The 19,599-nt window shown below is 33.0% G+C and overlaps 1 protein-coding gene across 1 annotated transcript in view; it reads left to right on the top strand.

Moving 5' to 3' along the window:
- LOC130894096 (probable chitinase 10) overlaps nt 1-19,140 on the top strand; it is a 61,110-nt gene extending 41,970 nt beyond the window's left edge. Inside the window, exons 6-13 of the mRNA XM_057800674.1 lie at nt 8,866-9,104; nt 9,181-9,410; nt 9,468-9,685; nt 10,963-11,179; nt 13,972-14,198; nt 14,256-14,564; nt 14,641-14,842; nt 17,798-19,140. Coding sequence (XP_057656657.1) covers nt 8,866-9,104; nt 9,181-9,410; nt 9,468-9,685; nt 10,963-11,179; nt 13,972-14,198; nt 14,256-14,564; nt 14,641-14,842; nt 17,798-18,009 — 1,854 coding nt within the window. The 3' untranslated portion in view covers nt 18,010-19,140. The remainder of the gene's footprint in view (nt 1-8,865; nt 9,105-9,180; nt 9,411-9,467; nt 9,686-10,962; nt 11,180-13,971; nt 14,199-14,255; nt 14,565-14,640; nt 14,843-17,797) is intronic.
- The last annotated feature ends 459 nt before the right edge of the window (nt 19,141-19,599 follow it).

Below are 19,599 nucleotides of genomic sequence, written 5' to 3'. Positions count from 1 at the left end.
CTTTTTCTGTTGAAACTACGTGTGTCTGTCAAATTTCTGTCTATTTCGCCGAATCATTATGGACGAATATTGACAGTATTGCTTTTTCTGTTGAAACTACGTCTGTCTGTGAAATCTCTGTCTATTTCGCCGAATCATTATGGACGAATATTGACAGTATTGCTTTTTCTCTTGAAACTACGTCAGTCTGTCAAATTGTCTGTCAAATTTCTGTCTATTTCGCCGAATCATTATGGACGAATATTGACAGTATTGCTTTTTCTGTTGAAACTACGTCTGTCTGTCAAATTTCTGTCTATTTCGCCGAATCATTGTGGACGAATATTGACAGTATTGCTTTTTCTGTTGAAACTACGTCTGTCTGTCAAATTTCAGTATATTTCGCCGAATCATTGTGGACGAATATTGAAAGTATTGCTTTTTCTGTTGAAACTACGTCTGTCTGTCAAATTTCTGGCTATTTCGCCGAATCATTATGGACGAATATTGATAGTATTGCTTTTTCTGTTGAAACTACGTCTGTCTGTCAAATTTCAGTCTATTTCGCCGAATCATTGTGGACGAATATTGACAGTATTGCTTTTTCTGTTGAAACTACGTCTGTCTGTCAAATTTCTGGCTATTTCGCCAAATCATTATGGACGAATATTGATAGTATTGCTTTTTCTGTTGAAACTACGTCTGTCTGTCAAATTTCTGTCTATTTCGCCGAATCATTATGGACGAATATTGACAGTATTGCTTTTTCTGTTGAAACTACGTCAGTCTGTCAAATTGTCTGTCAAATTTCTGTCTATTTCGCCGAATCATTATGGACGAATATTGACAGTATTGCTTTTTCTGTTGAAACTACGTCTGTCTGTCAAATTTCTGGCTATTTCGCCGAATCATTATGGACGAATATTGACAGTATTGCTTTTTCTGTTGAAACTACGTCTGTCTGTCAAATTGTCTGTCAAATTTCTGTCTATTTCGCCGAATCATTATGGACGAATATTGACAGTATTGCTTTTTCTCTTGAAACTACGTCAGTCTGTCAAATTGTCTGTCAAATTTCTGTCTATTTCGCCGAATCATTATGGACGAATATTGACAGTATTGCTTTTTCTGTTGAAACTACGTCTGTCTGTCAAATTTCTGTCTATTTCGCCGAATCATTGTGGACGAATATTGACAGTATTGCTTTTTCTGTTGAAACTACGTCTGTCTGTCAAATTTCAGTATATTTCGCCGAATCATTGTGGACGAATATTGAAAGTATTGCTTTTTCTGTTGAAACTACGTCTGTCTGTCAAATTTCTGGCTATTTCGCCGAATCATTATGGACGAATATTGATAGTATTGCTTTTTCTGTTGAAACTACGTCTGTCTGTCAAATTTCAGTCTATTTCGCCGAATCATTGTGGACGAATATTGACAGTATTGCTTTTTCTGTTGAAACTACGTCTGTCTGTCAAATTTCTGGCTATTTCGCCAAATCATTATGGACGAATATTGATAGTATTGCTTTTTCTGTTGAAACTACGTCTGTCTGTCAAATTTCTGTCTATTTCGCCGAATCATTATGGACGAATATTGACAGTATTGCTTTTTCTGTTGAAACTACGTCTGTCTGTCAAATTTCTGGCTATTTCGCCGAATCATTATGGACGAATATTGACAGTATTGCTTTTTCTGTTGAAACTACGTCTGTCTGTCAAATTTCTGTCTATTTCGCCGAATCATTGTGGACGAATATTGACAGTATTGCTTTTTCTGTTGAAACTACGTCTGTCTGTCAAATTTCTGGCTATTTCGCTGAATCAATATGGACGAATATTGACAGTATTGCTTTTTCTGTTGAAACTACGTCTGTCTGTCAAATTTCTGGCTATTTCGCTGAATCAATATGGACGAATATTGACAGTATTGCTTTTTCTGTTGAAACTACGTCTGTCTGTCAAATTTCAGTCTATTTCGCCGAATCATGATGGACGAATATTGACAGTATTGCTTTTTCTGTTGAAACTACGTCTGTCTGTCAAATTTCAGTCTATTTCGCCGAATCATTATGGACGAATATTGACAGTATTGCTTTTTCTGTTGAAACTACGTCTGTCTGTCAAATTTCTGGCTATTTCGCCGAATCATTATGGACGAATATTGACAGTATTGCTTTTTCTGTTGAAACTACGTCTGTCTGTCAAATTTCTGTCTATTTCGCCGAATCATTGTGGACGAATATTGACAGTATTGCTTTTTCTGTTGAAACTACGTCTGTCTGTCAAATTTCTGGCTATTTCGCTGAATCAATATGGACGAATATTGACAGTATTGCTTTTTCTGTTGAAACTACGTCTGTCTGTCAAATTTCTGGCTATTTCGCTGAATCAATATGGACGAATATTGACAGTATTGCTTTTTCTGTTGAAACTACGTCTGTCTGTCAAATTTCAGTCTATTTCGCCGAATCATGATGGACGAATATTGACAGTATTGCTTTTTCTGTTGAAACTACGTGTGTCTGTCAAATTTCTGTCTATTTCGCCGAATCATTATGGACGAATATTGACAGTATTGCTTTTTCTGTTGAAACTACGTCTGTCTGTCAAATTTCTGTCTATTTCGCCGAATCATTGTGGACGAATATTTACAGTATTGCTTTTTCTGTTGAAACTACGTCTGTCTGTCAAATTTCAGTCTATTTCGCCGAATCATTATGGACGAATATTGACAGTATTGCTTTTTCTGTTGAAACTACGTCTGTCTGTCAAATTTCTGGCTATTTCGCTGAATCAATATGGACGAATATTGACAGTATTGCTTTTTCTGTTGAAACTACGTCTGTCTGTCAAATTTCAGTCTATTTCGCCGAATCATTATGGACGAATATTGACAGTATTGCTTTTTCTGTTGAAACTACGTGTGTCTGTCAAATTTCTGTCTATTTCGCCGAATCATTATGGACGAATATTGACAGTATTGCTTTTTCTGTTGAAACTACGTCTGTCTGTCAAATTTCTGTCTATTTCGCCGAATCATTGTGGACGAATATTGACAGTATTGCTTTTTCTGTTGAAACTACGTCTGTCTGTCAAATTTCAGTCTATTTCGCCGAATCATTATGGACGAATATTGACAGTATTGCTTTTTCTGTTGAAACTACGTCTGTCTGTCAAATTTCTGGCTATTTCGCTGAATCAATATGGACGAATATTGACAGTATTGCTTTTTCTGTTGAAACTACGTCTGTCTGTCAAATTTCAGTCTATTTCGCCGAATCATTATGGACGAATATTGACAGTATTGCTTTTTCTGTTGAAACTACGTGTGTCTGTCAAATTTCTGTCTATTTCGCCGAATCATTATGGACGAATATTGACAGTATTGCTTTTTCTGTTGAAACTACGTCTGTCTGTGAAATCTCTGTCTATTTCGCCGAATCATTATGGACGAATATTGACAGTATTGCTTTTTCTCTTGAAACTACGTCAGTCTGTCAAATTGTCTGTCAAATTTCTGTCTATTTCGCCGAATCATTATGGACGAATATTGACAGTATTGCTTTTTCTGTTGAAACTACGTCTGTCTGTCAAATTTCTGTCTATTTCGCCGAATCATTATGGACGAATATTGACAGTATTGCTTTTTCTGTTGAAACTACGTCTGTCTGTCAAATTGTCTGTCAAATTTCTGTCTATTTCGCCGAATCATTATGGACGAATATTGACAGTATTGCTTTTTCTGTTGAAACTACGTGTGTCTGTCAAATTTCTGTCTATTTCGCCGAATCATTATGGACGAATATTGACAGTATTGCTTTTTCTGTTGAAACTACGTCTGTCTGTCAAATTTCAGTCTATTTCGCCGAATCATTATGGACGAATATTGACAGTATTGCTTTTTCTGTTGAAACTACGTGTGTCTGTCAAATTTCTGTCTATTTCGCCGAATCATTATGGACGAATATTGACAGTATTGCTTTTTCTGTTGAAACTACGTCTGTCTGTGAAATCTCTGTCTATTTCGCCGAATCATTATGGACGAATATTGACAGTATTGCTTTTTCTCTTGAAACTACGTCAGTCTGTCAAATTGTCTGTCAAATTTCTGTCTATTTCGCCGAATCATTATGGACGAATATTGACAGTATTGCTTTTTCTGTTGAAACTACGTCTGTCTGTCAAATTTCTGGCTATTTCGCCGAATCATTATGGACGAATATTGACAGTATTGCTTTTTCTGTTGAAACTACGTCTGTCTGTCAAATTGTCTGTCAAATTTCTGTCTATTTCGCCGAATCATTATGGACGAATATTGACAGTATTGCTTTTTCTGTTGAAACTACGTGTGTCTGTCAAATTTCTGTCTATTTCGCCGAATCATTATGGACGAATATTGACAGTATTGCTTTTTCTGTTGAAACTACGTGTGTCTGTCAAATTTCTGTCTATTTCGCCAAATCATTATGGACGAATATTGACAGTATTGCTTTTTCTGTTGAAACTACGTCTGTCTGTCAAATTGTCTGTCAAATTGTCTGTCAAATTTCTGTCTATTTCGCCGAATCATTATGGACGAATATTGACAGTATTGCTTTTTCTGTTGAAACTACGTCTGTCTGTCAAATTTCTGTCTATTTCGCCGAATCATTGTGGACGAATATTGACAGTATTGCTTTTTCTGTTGAAACTACGTCTGTCTGTCAAATTTCAGTCTATTTCGCCGAATCATTGTGGACGAATATTGACAGTATTGCTTTTTCTGTTGAAACTACGTCTGTCTGTCAAATTTCTGGCTATTTCGCTGAATCAATATGGACGAATATTGACAGTATTGCTTTTTCTGTTGAAACTACGTCTGTCTGTCAAATTTCAGTCTATTTCGCCGAATCATTATGGACGAATATTGACAGTATTGCTTTTTCTGTTGAAACTACGTCTGTCTGTCAAATTTCTGTCTATTTCGCCGAATCATTATGGACGAATATTGACAGTATTGCTTTTTCTGTTGAAACTACGTCTGTCTGTCAAATTGTCTGTCAAATTTCTGTCTATTTCGCCGAATCATTATGGACGAATATTGACAGTATTGCTTTTTCTGTTGAAACTACGTGTGTCTGTCAAATTTCTGTCTATTTCGCCGAATCATTATGGACGAATATTGACAGTATTGCTTTTTCTGTTGAAACTACGTCTGTCTGTCAAATTTCTGTCTATTTCGCCGAATCATTGTGGACGAATATTGACAGTATTGCTTTTTCTGTTGAAACTACGTCTGTCTGTCAAATTTCAGTCTATTTCGCCGAATCATTATGGACGAATATTGACAGTATTGCTTTTTCTGTTGAAACTACGTCTGTCTGTCAAATTTCTGGCTATTTCGCTGAATCAATATGGACGAATATTGACAGTATTGCTTTTTCTGTTGAAACTACGTCTGTCTGTCAAATTTCAGTCTATTTCGCCGAATCATTATGGACGAATATTGACAGTATTGCTTTTTCTGTTGAAACTACGTGTGTCTGTCAAATTTCTGTCTATTTCGCCGAATCATCATGGACGAATATTGACAGTATTGCTTTTTCTGTTGAAACTACGTCTGTCTGTGAAATCTCTGTCTATTTCGCCGAATCATTATGGACGAATATTGACAGTATTGCTTTTTCTCTTGAAACTACGTCAGTCTGTCAAATTGTCTGTCAAATTTCTGTCTATTTCGCCGAATCATTATGGACGAATATTGACAGTATTGCTTTTTCTGTTGAAACTACGTCTGTCTGTCAAATTTCTGTCTATTTCGCCGAATCATTGTGGACGAATATTGACAGTATTGCTTTTTCTGTTGAAACTACGTCTGTCTGTCAAATTTCAGTCTATTTCGCCGAATCATTATGGACGAATATTGATAGTATTGCTTTTTCTGTTGAAACTACGTCTGTCTGTCAAATTTCTGTCTATTTCGCCGAATCATTACGGACGAATATTGACAGTATTGCTTTTTCTGTTGAAACTACGTCTGTCTGTGAAATCTCTGTCTATTTCGCCGAATCATTATGGACGAATATTGACAGTATTGCTTTTTCTCTTGAAACTACGTCAGTCTGTCAAATTGTCTGTCAAATTTCTGTCTATTTCGCCGAATCATTATGGACGAATATTGACAGTATTGCTTTTTCTGTTGAAACTACGTCTGTCTGTCAAATTTCTGTCTATTTCGCCGAATCATTGTGGACGAATATTGACAGTATTGCTTTTTCTGTTGAAACTACGTCTGTCTGTCAAATTTCAGTCTATTTCGCCGAATCATTGTGGACGAATATTGACAGTATTGCTTTTTCTGTTGAAACTACGTCTGTCTGTCAAATTTCTGGCTATTTCGCCGAATCATTATGGACGAATATTGATAGTATTGCTTTTTCTGTTGAAACTACGTCTGTCTGTCAAATTTCTGTCTATTTCGCCGAATCATTATGGACGAATATTGACAGTATTGCTTTTTCTGTTGAAACTACGTCTGTCTGTCAAATTGTCTGTCAAATTTCTGTCTATTTCGCCGAATCATTATGGACGAATATTGACAGTATTGCTTTTTCTGTTGAAACTACGTCTGTCTGTCAAATTTCTGGCTATTTCGCCGAATCATTATGGACGAATATTGACAGTATTGCTTTTTCTGTTGAAACTACGTCTGTCTGTCAAATTTCTGTCTATTTCGCCGAATCATTGTGGACGAATATTGACAGTATTGCTTTTTCTGTTGAAACTACGTCTGTCTGTCAAATTTCAGTCTATTTCGCCGAATCATTGTGGACGAATATTGACAGTATTGCTTTTTCTGTTGAAACTACGTCTGTCTGTCAAATTTCTGGCTATTTCGCCGAATCATTATGGACGAATATTGACAGTATTGCTTTTTCTGTTGAAACTACGTCTGTCTGTCTAATTTCTGTCTATTTCGCCGAATCATTGTGGACGAATATTGACAGTATTGCTTTTTCTGTTGAAACTACGTCTGTCTGTCAAATTTCTGGCTATTTCGCCGAATCATTATGGACGAATATTGACAGTATTGCTTTTTCTGTTGAAACTACGTCTGTCTGTCAAATTTCAGTCTATTTCGCCGAATCATTGTGGACGAATATTGACAGTATTGCTTTTTCTGTTGAAACTACGTCTGTCTGTCAAATTTCTGGCTATTTCGCCGAATCATTATGGACGAATATTGACAGTATTGCTTTTTCTGTTGAAACTACGTCTGTCTGTCAAATTTCTGTCTATTTTGCCGAATCATTATGGACGAATATTGACAGTATTGCTATTTCTCTTGAAACTACGCCTGTCTGTCAAATTTCTGTCTATTTCGCCGAATCATTATGGACGAATATTGACAGTATTGCTATTTCTCTTGAAACTACGCCTGTCTGTCAAATTTCTGTCTATTTCGCCGAATCATTATGGACGAATATTGACAGTATTGCTTTTTCTGTTGAAACTACGTCTGTCTGTCAAATCTCTGTCTATTTCGCCGAATCATTATGGACGAATATTGACAGTAATGCTATTTCTCTTGAAACTACGTCAGTCTGTCAAATTTCTGTCTATTTCGCCGAATCATTATGGACGAATATTGACAGTATTGCTATTTCTCTTGAAACTACGTCAGTCTGTCAAATTGTCTGTCAAATTTCTGTCTATTTCGCCGAATCATTATGGACGAATATTGACAGTATTTCTTTTTCTGTTGAAACTACGTCTGACTGTCAAATTTCAGTCATAATCATAATCATATCATAATCATAATTCATAATCGTTAGTATAAATTGATGTCATGACTAATCAAATAACAATCGAGAATCGATTGTATTCGATTGGGATCGATTAACCACCCGATTTCGTTAAATTTTTTTGCCTAAATTTATGCTTGATTTGAGAAGATAACCCCTAAAAGGATTTTTATCGATAAAACCTTATTTGCCCCCTAGGACCCTCTCAAAGTTATAACAATTTTACTAAATATCTCCAAAAATATTGAGTTTAGAAAAAAAAAAGCTTCAAACGAAAGATAAAGCTCATTGAAAGCTCTACAAGAAAGATTTTTTAGCCGTTGCGTATCGATATATTTCCTCAAATTGACTTAGTAACCTAACAACTGTAGGGCACCTGGATCAAAAGCTCGGACTGATACGAATAATATTTTTGGGTTTTTGTTAAATAAATATATATTACTTTTCAGGATGGTACATAAACTTCGTCGCGAAGCATAATCATAAATCTTTCTAACACAACTGGACTGGTCTTACCACAGTCGACTTTTAACATAATCTCCCCACTACCCTTAAGCACAGAGCGCATGTCTCGAATGCCTGGCCAGAGCGCATGTCTCGAATGCCCGGCTGTATAGGCAAATCATAATACTTGAATGCAATAACGGCTGCCTAACTAAAAATGCCTACACAACTTAATCTTCTTCCAAATATATAAGCGAGCCTCGTAACCTGGACACTAGCCGATCTGACTGGTGCAGAGATATTCCGAGTCATAACATCCAAAACAATAGGTTTACGTAAAAAATGTATATAAACTTTTTTGTGAGCTTTATTTTTTGTTTGAAGTTTTTTTCTCCAAAATCATTACTTTCGGAGATGTTTATTAAAATTTTTATGACTTTGAAGAGGAGCTGCGTAGCAAATGAAACTCACTCGATAATTATATTAGAAAGTAGGAATCTGTGCTGTCAAAAAGTTTCGAACTACTACTTCGAGTAGTTCGAAAATTGGAATCAATAGTTTTAATTCCAATTTTTTCGAAAAAAAAAATTATTAAATTGAAAAATTTGTTTAAAAAGAAATAGAACTTCAAATATATTGGTTTAAAAAATTGACAGATTTGCGAGATGTTACTCAACGGTGCGACTTATTATTGGGACGATGAAATGAAAGTACCGTATCTCGTTCACGGGGACCAATGGGTTGGTTTCGACGACGAAAAATCAATCAGAAATAAAATGAAATGGATCAAAGAAAACGGTTTCGCTGGTGCCATGGTTTGGACAGTCGATATGGATGATTTCACCGGAACAGTTTGCGGCGGAGAAGTTAAATATCCACTAATCGGAGCTATGAGGTGAACTAACTATACCTAACCTCAACTAACCTAATTCGTGATGATAAATTTCGTTTTTTTTTTGTGTGGTCGACAGGGAGGAACTTAGGGGTATTTCTAGAGGTAAAGACGCGAAAGATGTTGATTGGCAAAAGATAGCGGGACCGACAGACGACGATGAAGATGTCGAAGAAAACGTAGACGAAGAAAAACCGAAACCGATCAAAATATCCGTATCCGAAGTACTTAAACGCGTTAGGAAACCGTCGGGGAAAAAAACCGCCGCTACTGAAGCTCTAGCCAAAAGAGAAAAAATAAATAAAAAAGGTGCCAACTGTATATTTTTTTTTTAGTAAAAATATTCGAAATTTAAATTATTTTCAGTGCGAAAACCACAGATATTTTGTTATATGACCAATTGGTCGTACAAGCGACCCGGTTCTGGTAAATTCACGCCCGAAGACGTAAATCCGGCCCTGTGCACTCATATAGTTTACGCTTTTGCGACGTTGCAAGATCATAAATTAGCAGAAGCGAATAATAAGGATCCGGAAATGTACGAACGAGTTATTGAATTGAGAAATAAAAATCCGGAATTGAAGGTATATTTTCATTTTTTGATGTTTATTTAGAAAATTTCGAAAAAAAAAACTCACGACAATATTCAATTTTCAATTAAATCGCCAATATATCAAATAAATTTAAAAATTTCTCTTCATAGAAAATGAATTATTATGACGTTGTCGACATCTATCGGTTAAACGCGAAACAAATATCGATTTCGTCGAAGCGCCCCCTTTTATGATCTTAGTAATCGATATAACAGAATTTTATTTTTTATAACTATGTCGGTAATTTATTACAGGTATCTATTTTAGTAATCGATATAAAAGAATTTTATTTTGTTTAACTTTTTTGGTAACTTATTACAGGTACCTGTAATCGATATAAAAGAGTAATTTATGGAAAAATCTGTTTTTATAAATTTCAGAAAGAAAGAAACCAAAAAAAAATCACGACAATATTCAATTTTCAATTAAATCGCCAATATATCAAATAAATTTAAAAATTTCTCTTCAAAGAAAATGAATTATTATGACGTTGTCGACATCTATCGGTTAAACGCGAAACAAATATCGATTTCGTCGAAGCGCCCTCTTTTATGATCTTAGTAATCGATATAACAGAATTTTATTTTTTATAACTATGTCGGTAATTTATTACAGGTATCTATCTTAGTAATCGATATAACAAAATTTTATTTTGTTTGACTTTGTTGGTAACTTATTACAGGTACCTGTAATCGATATAAAAAAATAATTTATGGAAAAATCTGTTTTTATAAATTTCAGAAAGAAAGAAACCCAAAAAAAATCACGACAATATTCAATTTTCAATTAAATCGCCAATATATTAAATAAATTTAAAAATTTCTCTTCATAGAAAATGAATTATTATGACGTTGTCGACATCTATCGGTTAAACGCGAAACAAATATCGATTTCGTCAAAGCGCCGCCTTTTATGATACGGAATTTCGTAGAATTATGTCGGTAATTTATTACAGGTATCTATTTTAGTAATCGATATAAAAGAATTTTATTTTGTTTAACTTTTTTGGTAACTTATTACAGGTACCTGTAATCGATATAAAAGAGTAATTTTTGGAAAAATCTGTTTTTATAAATTTCAGAAAGAAAGAAACCCAAAAAAAATCACGATCAAAGTATTTTTTCAGTGTTTTTAATTATTTTATGTCGATTGAGAGAAAATTATTTTTTGTAATATACAACATGTCTTCGATATATCATATCAAGTTCGCGAAAATATTTTTTTATATATATATAAAATGTTGTTTTTTCGAAATGATGACTGTCTAGGTACTTTTGGCGATTGGCGGTTGGGCGTTTGGGTCGACGCCCTTTAAAGAATTAACGGGAAACGTATTTAGAATGAATCAATTCGTTTACGACGCAATCGAATTCCTTAGGGAATATAAATTTAATGGTTTGGATGTCGATTGGGAATATCCTAGAGGAGCAGACGATAGGATTGCCTACGCTAATTTATTGAAAGAGTTACGTGTAGCTTTCGAGGGTAAGTTTTCATTCCTTGATGAAATGAATCATTTTACCATTTGGTGGATATCGATGGTCTCATAAATACCCGAAAATGATCCTTTATAATTATATTTTTTCAAATCTCTGTTCATATTTTTCTAAAATCTGATGTTTTCTTTCACCTAATCTCAATTAACTTTACCTCTCTTAACCTTACATAACCTAAATCCGCCTAACCTCATTTAACCTAACCTAAATTCACCTAACCTCACTTGGCGTTACCTAATTTGATTTTATAACAAGGTTATTTACTTCTTTTTCGTATTTTCAACTCTTTATTTATTTTTTTTTTATTTCTCATACTTTTTTTTCTGAACTAAGTTAATAAATCTTTCGTTGATATTATTCATTTTTTTCTAACCTAACTTAACATTATTTTGTTTTTTCTTTCTTCTTTTCTACTTTATCTTCGACCTTAATTTTTCTCTCTTCTTTTTTATTTTCTACATTTCTACAATTCAACCTTACCCAAGTCAAGATATCTTTCTTCTTTTTTAAATTATTTTTTTGTGACTTAACCTTACAACTTTTCGAAATTTCTTTCTTCTTTTCCCAATTTTTCTCTAATAACTTTATTCTTTTTCAAAATATCTTCTTTTCTATTTTCTGCTCTTCTAATCTAACCTAATACTATTAGGAGATTCCTTTGTTTTTTCATTTATCTTCTTTTCTTGTAATCCATCTATCACTCTTCTTTTTTACATTGTTGTTTTCTAAAATAACCAATCTCTAATTAAATATTTTCTTCTTCGTTTTCACGTTTCTTTCTTTCAATCCAACTTTTTTTCTTCTTTTTTACGTTCTTCTCTTTTTTTAACCTAACTCTAATTGGAGATTTCTTTTTTTTTACGTTTTTTCCCTTGAACTATCTTCTTTTTTATAATCTTTTCTTTTAAACTAACTCAACTCTGATTACAAGTTTTTATGTTCTGCTCCTTTAAACTAACCTATTTGTGATTAAAGATTCCTTTCTTCTTTTTCACGTTCTTCTATTCTAAACTAACTAACCTCTAAGTAAATATTTTTTTCTTCTTTTTTTTTGAATTCTTCTCTTTTAATCTAATCCAATCCTAATTTAAAATCTTTTTCTACTTTTTTACGTTTTTTTTTTCTGTTAAACTTTCTTGTTTTTTTAAATTCTTCTTTTTCGGACTAACCTAAATCGAATTCAACATTTCTTCTTTTTTGACCTCCTCTTTCGAACTAACCTAATTCAAAACTTTTTCTATTTTTTTCTTTTTAACTTTTTTTTTTAAATTCTTCTCTTTTAAACTAACATAACTTTGATTCATATTTCTTTTCTTCTTTTTCACGCTCTTCTCTTTCGGACTAACCTAATTCTAATTCAAGATTTCTTCTTTTTTATGTTCTTCTCATTTGAGCTAACTAACCTTAATTTAAAATTTTTTTCTTCATTTACACCTTCTTCTTTTCCATACAACTTACTTTCTTCTTTTTTCAAATTCTTTTCTTTTAAACTAACCTAAATCTATAAGTTTCTTTCTTATTTTTTACGTTCAGCTCTTCTAAACTACACTAACCTCAAATTCAAGATTTTCTTCTTCTATTTTGCATTCTTTTCAATCAATCCAACTTTATTTCTACATTTTTACGTTCTTCTTTTTTAAACCTATCTAACCTTATTTCAAGATTTCACTTTTTTTAATATTCTTTCGTTCCGTTAGTGTCATAACCTCAAAATTTGTCCGACTCTAAACGTCGATCGCATCATTTCAATGATTTTCTTCTTCTATTTTACGTTCTCTTTTTTCGGAGTAACCCAACCTTAATTTGAAATTTCTTTTTTCTTGTTCTTTTCATTCAATCCAACTTTCTTTCTACTTTTTTATGTTCTTCTCTTTTTTCAACCTATCTAACCTTATTTCAAGATTTCTCTCTTCTTTTTTATATTCTTCCGTCCCGTTAGTGTCATAACCTCAAAGTTTTTCCGACTCTAAACGTCAATCGCATCATTTCAATGATTTTCTTCTTCTTTTTTACGTTCAGCTCTTCTAAACTACACTAACCTCAAATTCAAGATTTTCTTCTTCTATTTTGCATTCTTTTCAATCAATCCAACTTTCTTTCTACATTTTTACGTTCTTCTTTTTTAAACCTATCTAACCTTATTTCAAGATTTCTCTCTTCTTTTTTACATTTTTCCATTCCGTTAGTGTCATAACCTCAAAATTTGTCCGACTCTAAACGTCAATCGCATCATTTCAATGATATTCTTCTTCTTTTTTACGTTCAGCTCTTCTAAACTACACTAACCTCAAATTCAAGATTTTCTTCTTCTATTTTGCATTCTTTTCAATCAATCCAACTTTCTTTCTACATTTTTACGTTCTTCTTTTTTAAACCTATCTAACCTTATTTCAAGATTTCTCTCTTCTTTTTTACATTTTTCCATTCCGTTAGTGTCATAACCTCAAAATTTGTCCGACTCTAAACGTCAATCGCATCATTTCAATGATTTTCTTCTTCTTTTTTACGTTCAGCTCTTCTAAACTACACTAACCTCAAATTCAAGATTTTCTTCTTCTATTTTGCATTCTTTTCAATCAATCCAACTTTCTTTCTACATTTTTACGTTCTTCTTTTTTAAACCTATCTAACCTTATTTCAAGATTTCTCTCTTCTTTTTTATATTCTTCCGTTCCGTTAGTGTCATAACCTCAAAGTTTTTCCGACTCTAAACGTCAATCGCATCATTTCAATGCTGTCTTTAGAGTGTTAAAGGAACTCTGAGTCGACGGATATTTTTAGGAGAAGCAAAAAGTAGCGGCCAACCGAGATTGTTGCTCACCGCCGCCGTACCGGCATCATTCGAAGCGATCGCGGCTGGCTACGACGTCCCGGAAATATCCAAATATCTAGATTTCATCAACGTCATGACGTACGATTTTCACGGCCAATGGGAGAGAACGGTAGGGCACAACGCGCCGCTATTTCCATTAGAAAGCGCTTCCAAGTACCAGAAAAAATTGACAGTCGTGAGTATACGCGAATCGGCGGCGCAACTTCCGGATTTCTAATGAATTTCTTTGAAGGACTATTCGGCGAGGGAATGGGTGAAACAGGGAGCGCCGAAGGAGAAATTGATGATCGGCATGCCGACGTACGGGAGGAGCTTCGAATTGGTGAATGCGACGCAGTTCGATATAGGAGCGCCGGCGAGCGGGGGCGGTACCCCCGGGAAATACACTTCGGAAGCGGGTTTCATGAGCTACTACGAGATTTGCGACTTTTTGCACCAAGACAACGTCACCTTGGTTTGGGATAACGAGCAACAAGTACCGTTCGCATACAGGGAGAACCAGTGGGTCGGATTCGACGACGAGAGGAGTTTGAAAACTAAGGTATTATCATTCAAGCGGTGGATAATTTCAAATATCGGTTCGTTTCTTTTTTATTTTTTATTTTTTCGGTCGTTAGATGGCGTGGTTGAAGGAAGAAGGTTTCGGTGGTATCATGATTTGGTCTGTGGATATGGATGATTTTAGGGGAACGTGCGGGGGGGACAAGTTTCCTTTATTGAATGCTATGAGGCAGGAGCTCGAGGGGTATAAAGTTAAATTGGAATATAGCGGTCCGTACGAGACTGTAGTCGCTTCTGGACAGTATACGACCAAAAATCGTGAGTGTTATATATATATAAAAAAAAATTTTTTTTTATCTTTTTTTTTCAGTTTTGTATTTAATTTTTTTTTCCAAGTGTACGTTTTACCGATTTTTTTTTTAAATTTAGTGACGTTATACTAAAAACGATTTATTCTTATCATTGTGTCATGAAAAAGTTGATTTTTTTTTTGTTAAACACCCTGTATTTTATTATAGATTTTGGGAAATTGTTGCCGAAATTCGTAACGATTTCTACACCCAATATAATCAAAAAAGTATCGATAGTCTATTGTGGCAATAATTTTTTTAACAATGTGGAAATTTATAAAAATTATTTGGCTCATATCCAATTTTTTTCGCATCATTTTCGAGTGGATACCCTGTATAATTGATAAAAAAATCTAACATATTTGGAAATTTACAAAAATTTCTGTCTAGTTTATACTATTTTTTATCTAATTTCACTCAAATCACCCTGTATATTTGTAAAAATTATAATTTATCAATTATTTGACTTTTTCGCATTTATTTACGTCACTTTTTTTAAGTGAATTGCCCCGTATATTCGGAAAAATAACAATAATAATTTTTAACTAAAATTTTTTAACAAATTTTAAAATTTATAGGAATTTTCTATCTAATTTTTTTTATATTTTTAATTGAACCACCCCATATACTTAAAAAAATACCAATGGTACATTGTAGTCTTTGATTTTTAAGCCTTTGTCGAGATTCTCAGAAATTATTTCATATTTCATATAATTTTACAATATTTCTAGTTGAATCACCCTGTATGTTAGATCCATAGTATTAGAATTTGAATATTTTTCGACTTCTTTATGAAATTTTCAATTATCAGAATTTATTTTGTCAATTTATAGTTTTTTCCCGAAAATTTGTGGAATTTCTTGTCTAATTTATATTTTTTTTAAATATTTTCACTTTGAAAATGTGATTGTTTATTGTAGCCAAGTGTTTTTAAGCTTTTTTAGAGATTCTCAGAAATTATTTCATATTTCATATAATTTTACAATATTTCTAGTTGAATCACCCTGTATGTTAGATCCATAGTATTAGAATTTGAATATTTTTCGACTTCTTTATGAAATTTTCAATTATCAGAATTTATTTTGTCAATTTATAGTTTTTTCCCGAAAATTTGTGGAATTTCTTGTCTAATTTATATTTTTTTTAAATATTTTCACTTTGAAAATGTGATTGTTTATTGTAGCCAAGTGTTTTTAAGCTTTTTTAGAGATTCTCAGAAATTATTTCATATTTCATATAATTTTACAATATTTCTAGTTGAATCACCCTGTATGTTAGATCCATAGTATTAGAATTTGAATATTTTTCGACTTCTTTATGAAATTTTCAATTATCAGAATTTATTTTGTCAATTTATAGTTTTTTCCCGAAAATTTGTGGAATTTCTTGTCTAATTTATATTTTTTTTAAATATTTTCACTTTGAAAATGTGATTGTTTATTGTAGCCAAGTGTTTTTAAGCTTTTTTAGAGATTCTCAGAAATTATTTCATATTTCATATAATTTTACAATATTTCTAGTTGAATCACCCTGTATGTTAGATCCATAGTATTAGAATTTGAATATTTTTCGACTTCTTTATGAAATTTTCAATTATCAGAATTTATTTTGTCAATTTATAGTTTTTTCCCGAAAATTTGTGGAATTTCTTGTCTAATTTATATTTTTTCTAAATATTTTCACTTTGAAAATGTGATTGTTTATTGTAGCCAAGTGTTTTTAAGCTTTTTTAGAGATTTTCAGAAATTATTTCATATTTCATATAATTTTACAATCTTTCCAATTGAATCACCCCGTATCTTAGATCCATAGTATTAGAATTTGAATATTTTTCGACTTCTTTATGAAATTTTCAATTATCAGAATTTATTTTGTCAATTTATAGTTTTTTCCCGAAAATTTGTGGAATTTCTTGTCTAATTTATATTTTTTCTAAATATTTTCACTTTGAAAATGTGATTGTTTATTGTAGCCAAGTGTTTTTAAGCTTTTTTAGAGATTTTCAGAAATTATTTCATATTTCATATAATTTTACAATCTTTCCAATTGAATCACCCCGTATCTTAGATCCATAGTATTAGAATTTGAATATTTTTCGACTTCTTTATGAAATTTTCAATTATCAGAATTTATTTTGTCAATTTATAATTTTTTCCCGAAAATTTGTGGAATTTCTTGTCTAATTTATATTTTTTCTAAATATTTTCACTTTGAAAATGTGATTGTTTATTGTAGCCAAGTGTTTTTAAGCTTTTTTAGAGATTCTCAGAAATTATTTCATATTTCATATAATTTTACAATATTTCTAGTTGAATCACCCTGTATCACTGGTCTTTATTATTTCCAGCATTTTTTGTCCAAATTCTTACTAGTCATTTTGCTGATTTGTTATTTTTTATTTAAAATGTTCCAGTGAATTTATTTGTCTAATTTGTATATGTTTGTTAATATTTCAACTTGAATCACCCCGTATAATTTAAAAAAATATCAACCGCCCATTGTATTCTCTCAAATTTGCAGATATTAATTGACTATTTTACAATATTTTCAAGGTGATCACCCTGTATAATTTTTATTTCAATATTTACATAAATTTACAGAAATTGCTGCTTTATAATTTTCAAGTAGATCATCCTGTATTTTGTCTTTAAAGTTTGTTACTCCACTTTGCATTTTTCTATAAACCTCGTATCAACTTATAACGATAATTATGTACGAGGTCAATCTATTTATTAAAAAATCTTCAATATACTATTACACGATTTTTTTTCATAATTCGAGTCTATTTTAAGATTCTTTCTTTTTTAAAACTAATTTTCTATCAAAAAAGATCTAAAACCACGACGATCTATCAAAAAAAAAACATAAAATCATCTATAAATTTTCGTATTACCTAAATTCGAATTATACGCCCGATTTTCAGCTAACGAAGTGACTTGCGAAGAAGAAGAAGGCCACATAAGTTACCATCCGGACAAAGCCGATTGCAAGATGTACTACATGTGCGAAGGCGAACGGAAACACCATATGCCATGTCCGGCGAATCTAGTTTTCAATCCCGATCAGAACGTATGCGATTGGCCGGAAAACGTAGAAAGTTGTTCGCAGTTTACGCCGGCGCCGCCACCGAGCTAAACCGATCTCCGATCGGATCATTTTTATAGAGACTGTGGAACGCGTCCGTAGTTGCGTCACATTTTTGAGGTTAGGAATTTCGTTTAAAGTCGACGAATTTTCTTTTTCTAAATTATTGCAATACTTAGTATACTATGAATCTATAGTATCGATAGATGATGATTAAATAACTATTTTTTCGTAGTTTTATATATACATATTTCGTCTTCTTTTTTTTTTGGTTGAAAAAATATTTTTTTAATATAAAAATTGATGTTTCTCAAGATCTTTTTCTTATCTTTACCGTTATCTTCTATACTATCGTTTCTCTAATCGAAACTATATTTTTTTTCTTATTCTATATTTTTTTCTTCTTCTTTTACTTGATTGGTTAAAACGTTGATCAATGTTGCGTTGGAAAGGTGGCAACAATGCGGTGGTCGCGTTTAATTATTCTTCGATAATCGAAACTCAATTTGCGTTCAGGAAACGTTTCAATATCGCACTTGCTGGTTCGTGCCCGATTCGGAATCGATTTTTGATAGTGGAAACATCCATGAACTATAGTGTGCGGGAAATGACGTCATTAACATTCCAGAACGTTCGTAACCATCGAGAGGATAAGAAAGCGTTATCGGGGCATTTGTACACATAAAAAATCCTTCTAGACGATCTGCGCGCGAACGATTTGCTATTCCATTCATGGATAATCGATTATTTTGAGAATGGAAACGTTCATGGTCACCTATAGTGTGCAGGAAATGAAGTAATTGACGATCGAGAACAGTCAGGACATATGTACACATCGAAAATCCTTCTAGACGATCTGCGAGCGAACGATTTGCTGTTTCATTCATGAACAATCGATTATTTTGAGAATGGAAACGTTCGTGGTCACCTATAGTGTGCAAAAAATGAAGTAATTGACGATCGAGAACAATCAGGACATATGTACACATCGAAAATCCTTCTAGACGATCTGCGCGCGAACGATTTGCTGTTTCATTCATGAACAATCGATTATTTTGAGAATGGAAACGTTCGTGGTCACCTATAGTGTGCAGGAAATGAAGTAATTGACGATCGAGAACAATCAGGACATATGTACACATCGAAAATCCTTCTAGACGATCTGCGAGCGAACGATTTGCTATTCCATTCATGGATAATCGATTATTTTGAGAATGGAAACGTTCATGGTCACCTATAGTGTGCAGGAAATGAAGTAATTGACGATCGAGAACAGTCAGGACATATGTACACATCGAAAATCCTTCTAGACGATCTGCGAGCGAACGATTTGCTGTTTCATTCATGAACAATCGATTATTTTGAGAATGGAAACGTTCGTGGTCACCTATAGTGTGCAAAAAATGAAGTAATTGACGATCGAGAACAATCAGGACATATGTACACATCGAAAATCCTTCTAGACGATCTGCGAGCGAACGATTTGCTGTTTCATTCATGAACAATCGATTATTTTGAGAATGGAAACGTTCGTGGTCACCTATAGTGTGCAGGAAATGAAGTAATTGACGATCGAGAACAATCAGGACATATGTACACATCGAAAATCCTTCTAGACGATCTGCGCGCGAACGATTTGCT

Source organism: Diorhabda carinulata, chromosome 5, assembly GCF_026250575.1.
Source record: "Diorhabda carinulata isolate Delta chromosome 5, icDioCari1.1, whole genome shotgun sequence".
NCBI classification, from domain to species: domain Eukaryota; kingdom Metazoa; phylum Arthropoda; class Insecta; order Coleoptera; family Chrysomelidae; genus Diorhabda; species Diorhabda carinulata.
This window is presented reverse-complemented; position numbering and strand designations above follow the sequence as displayed.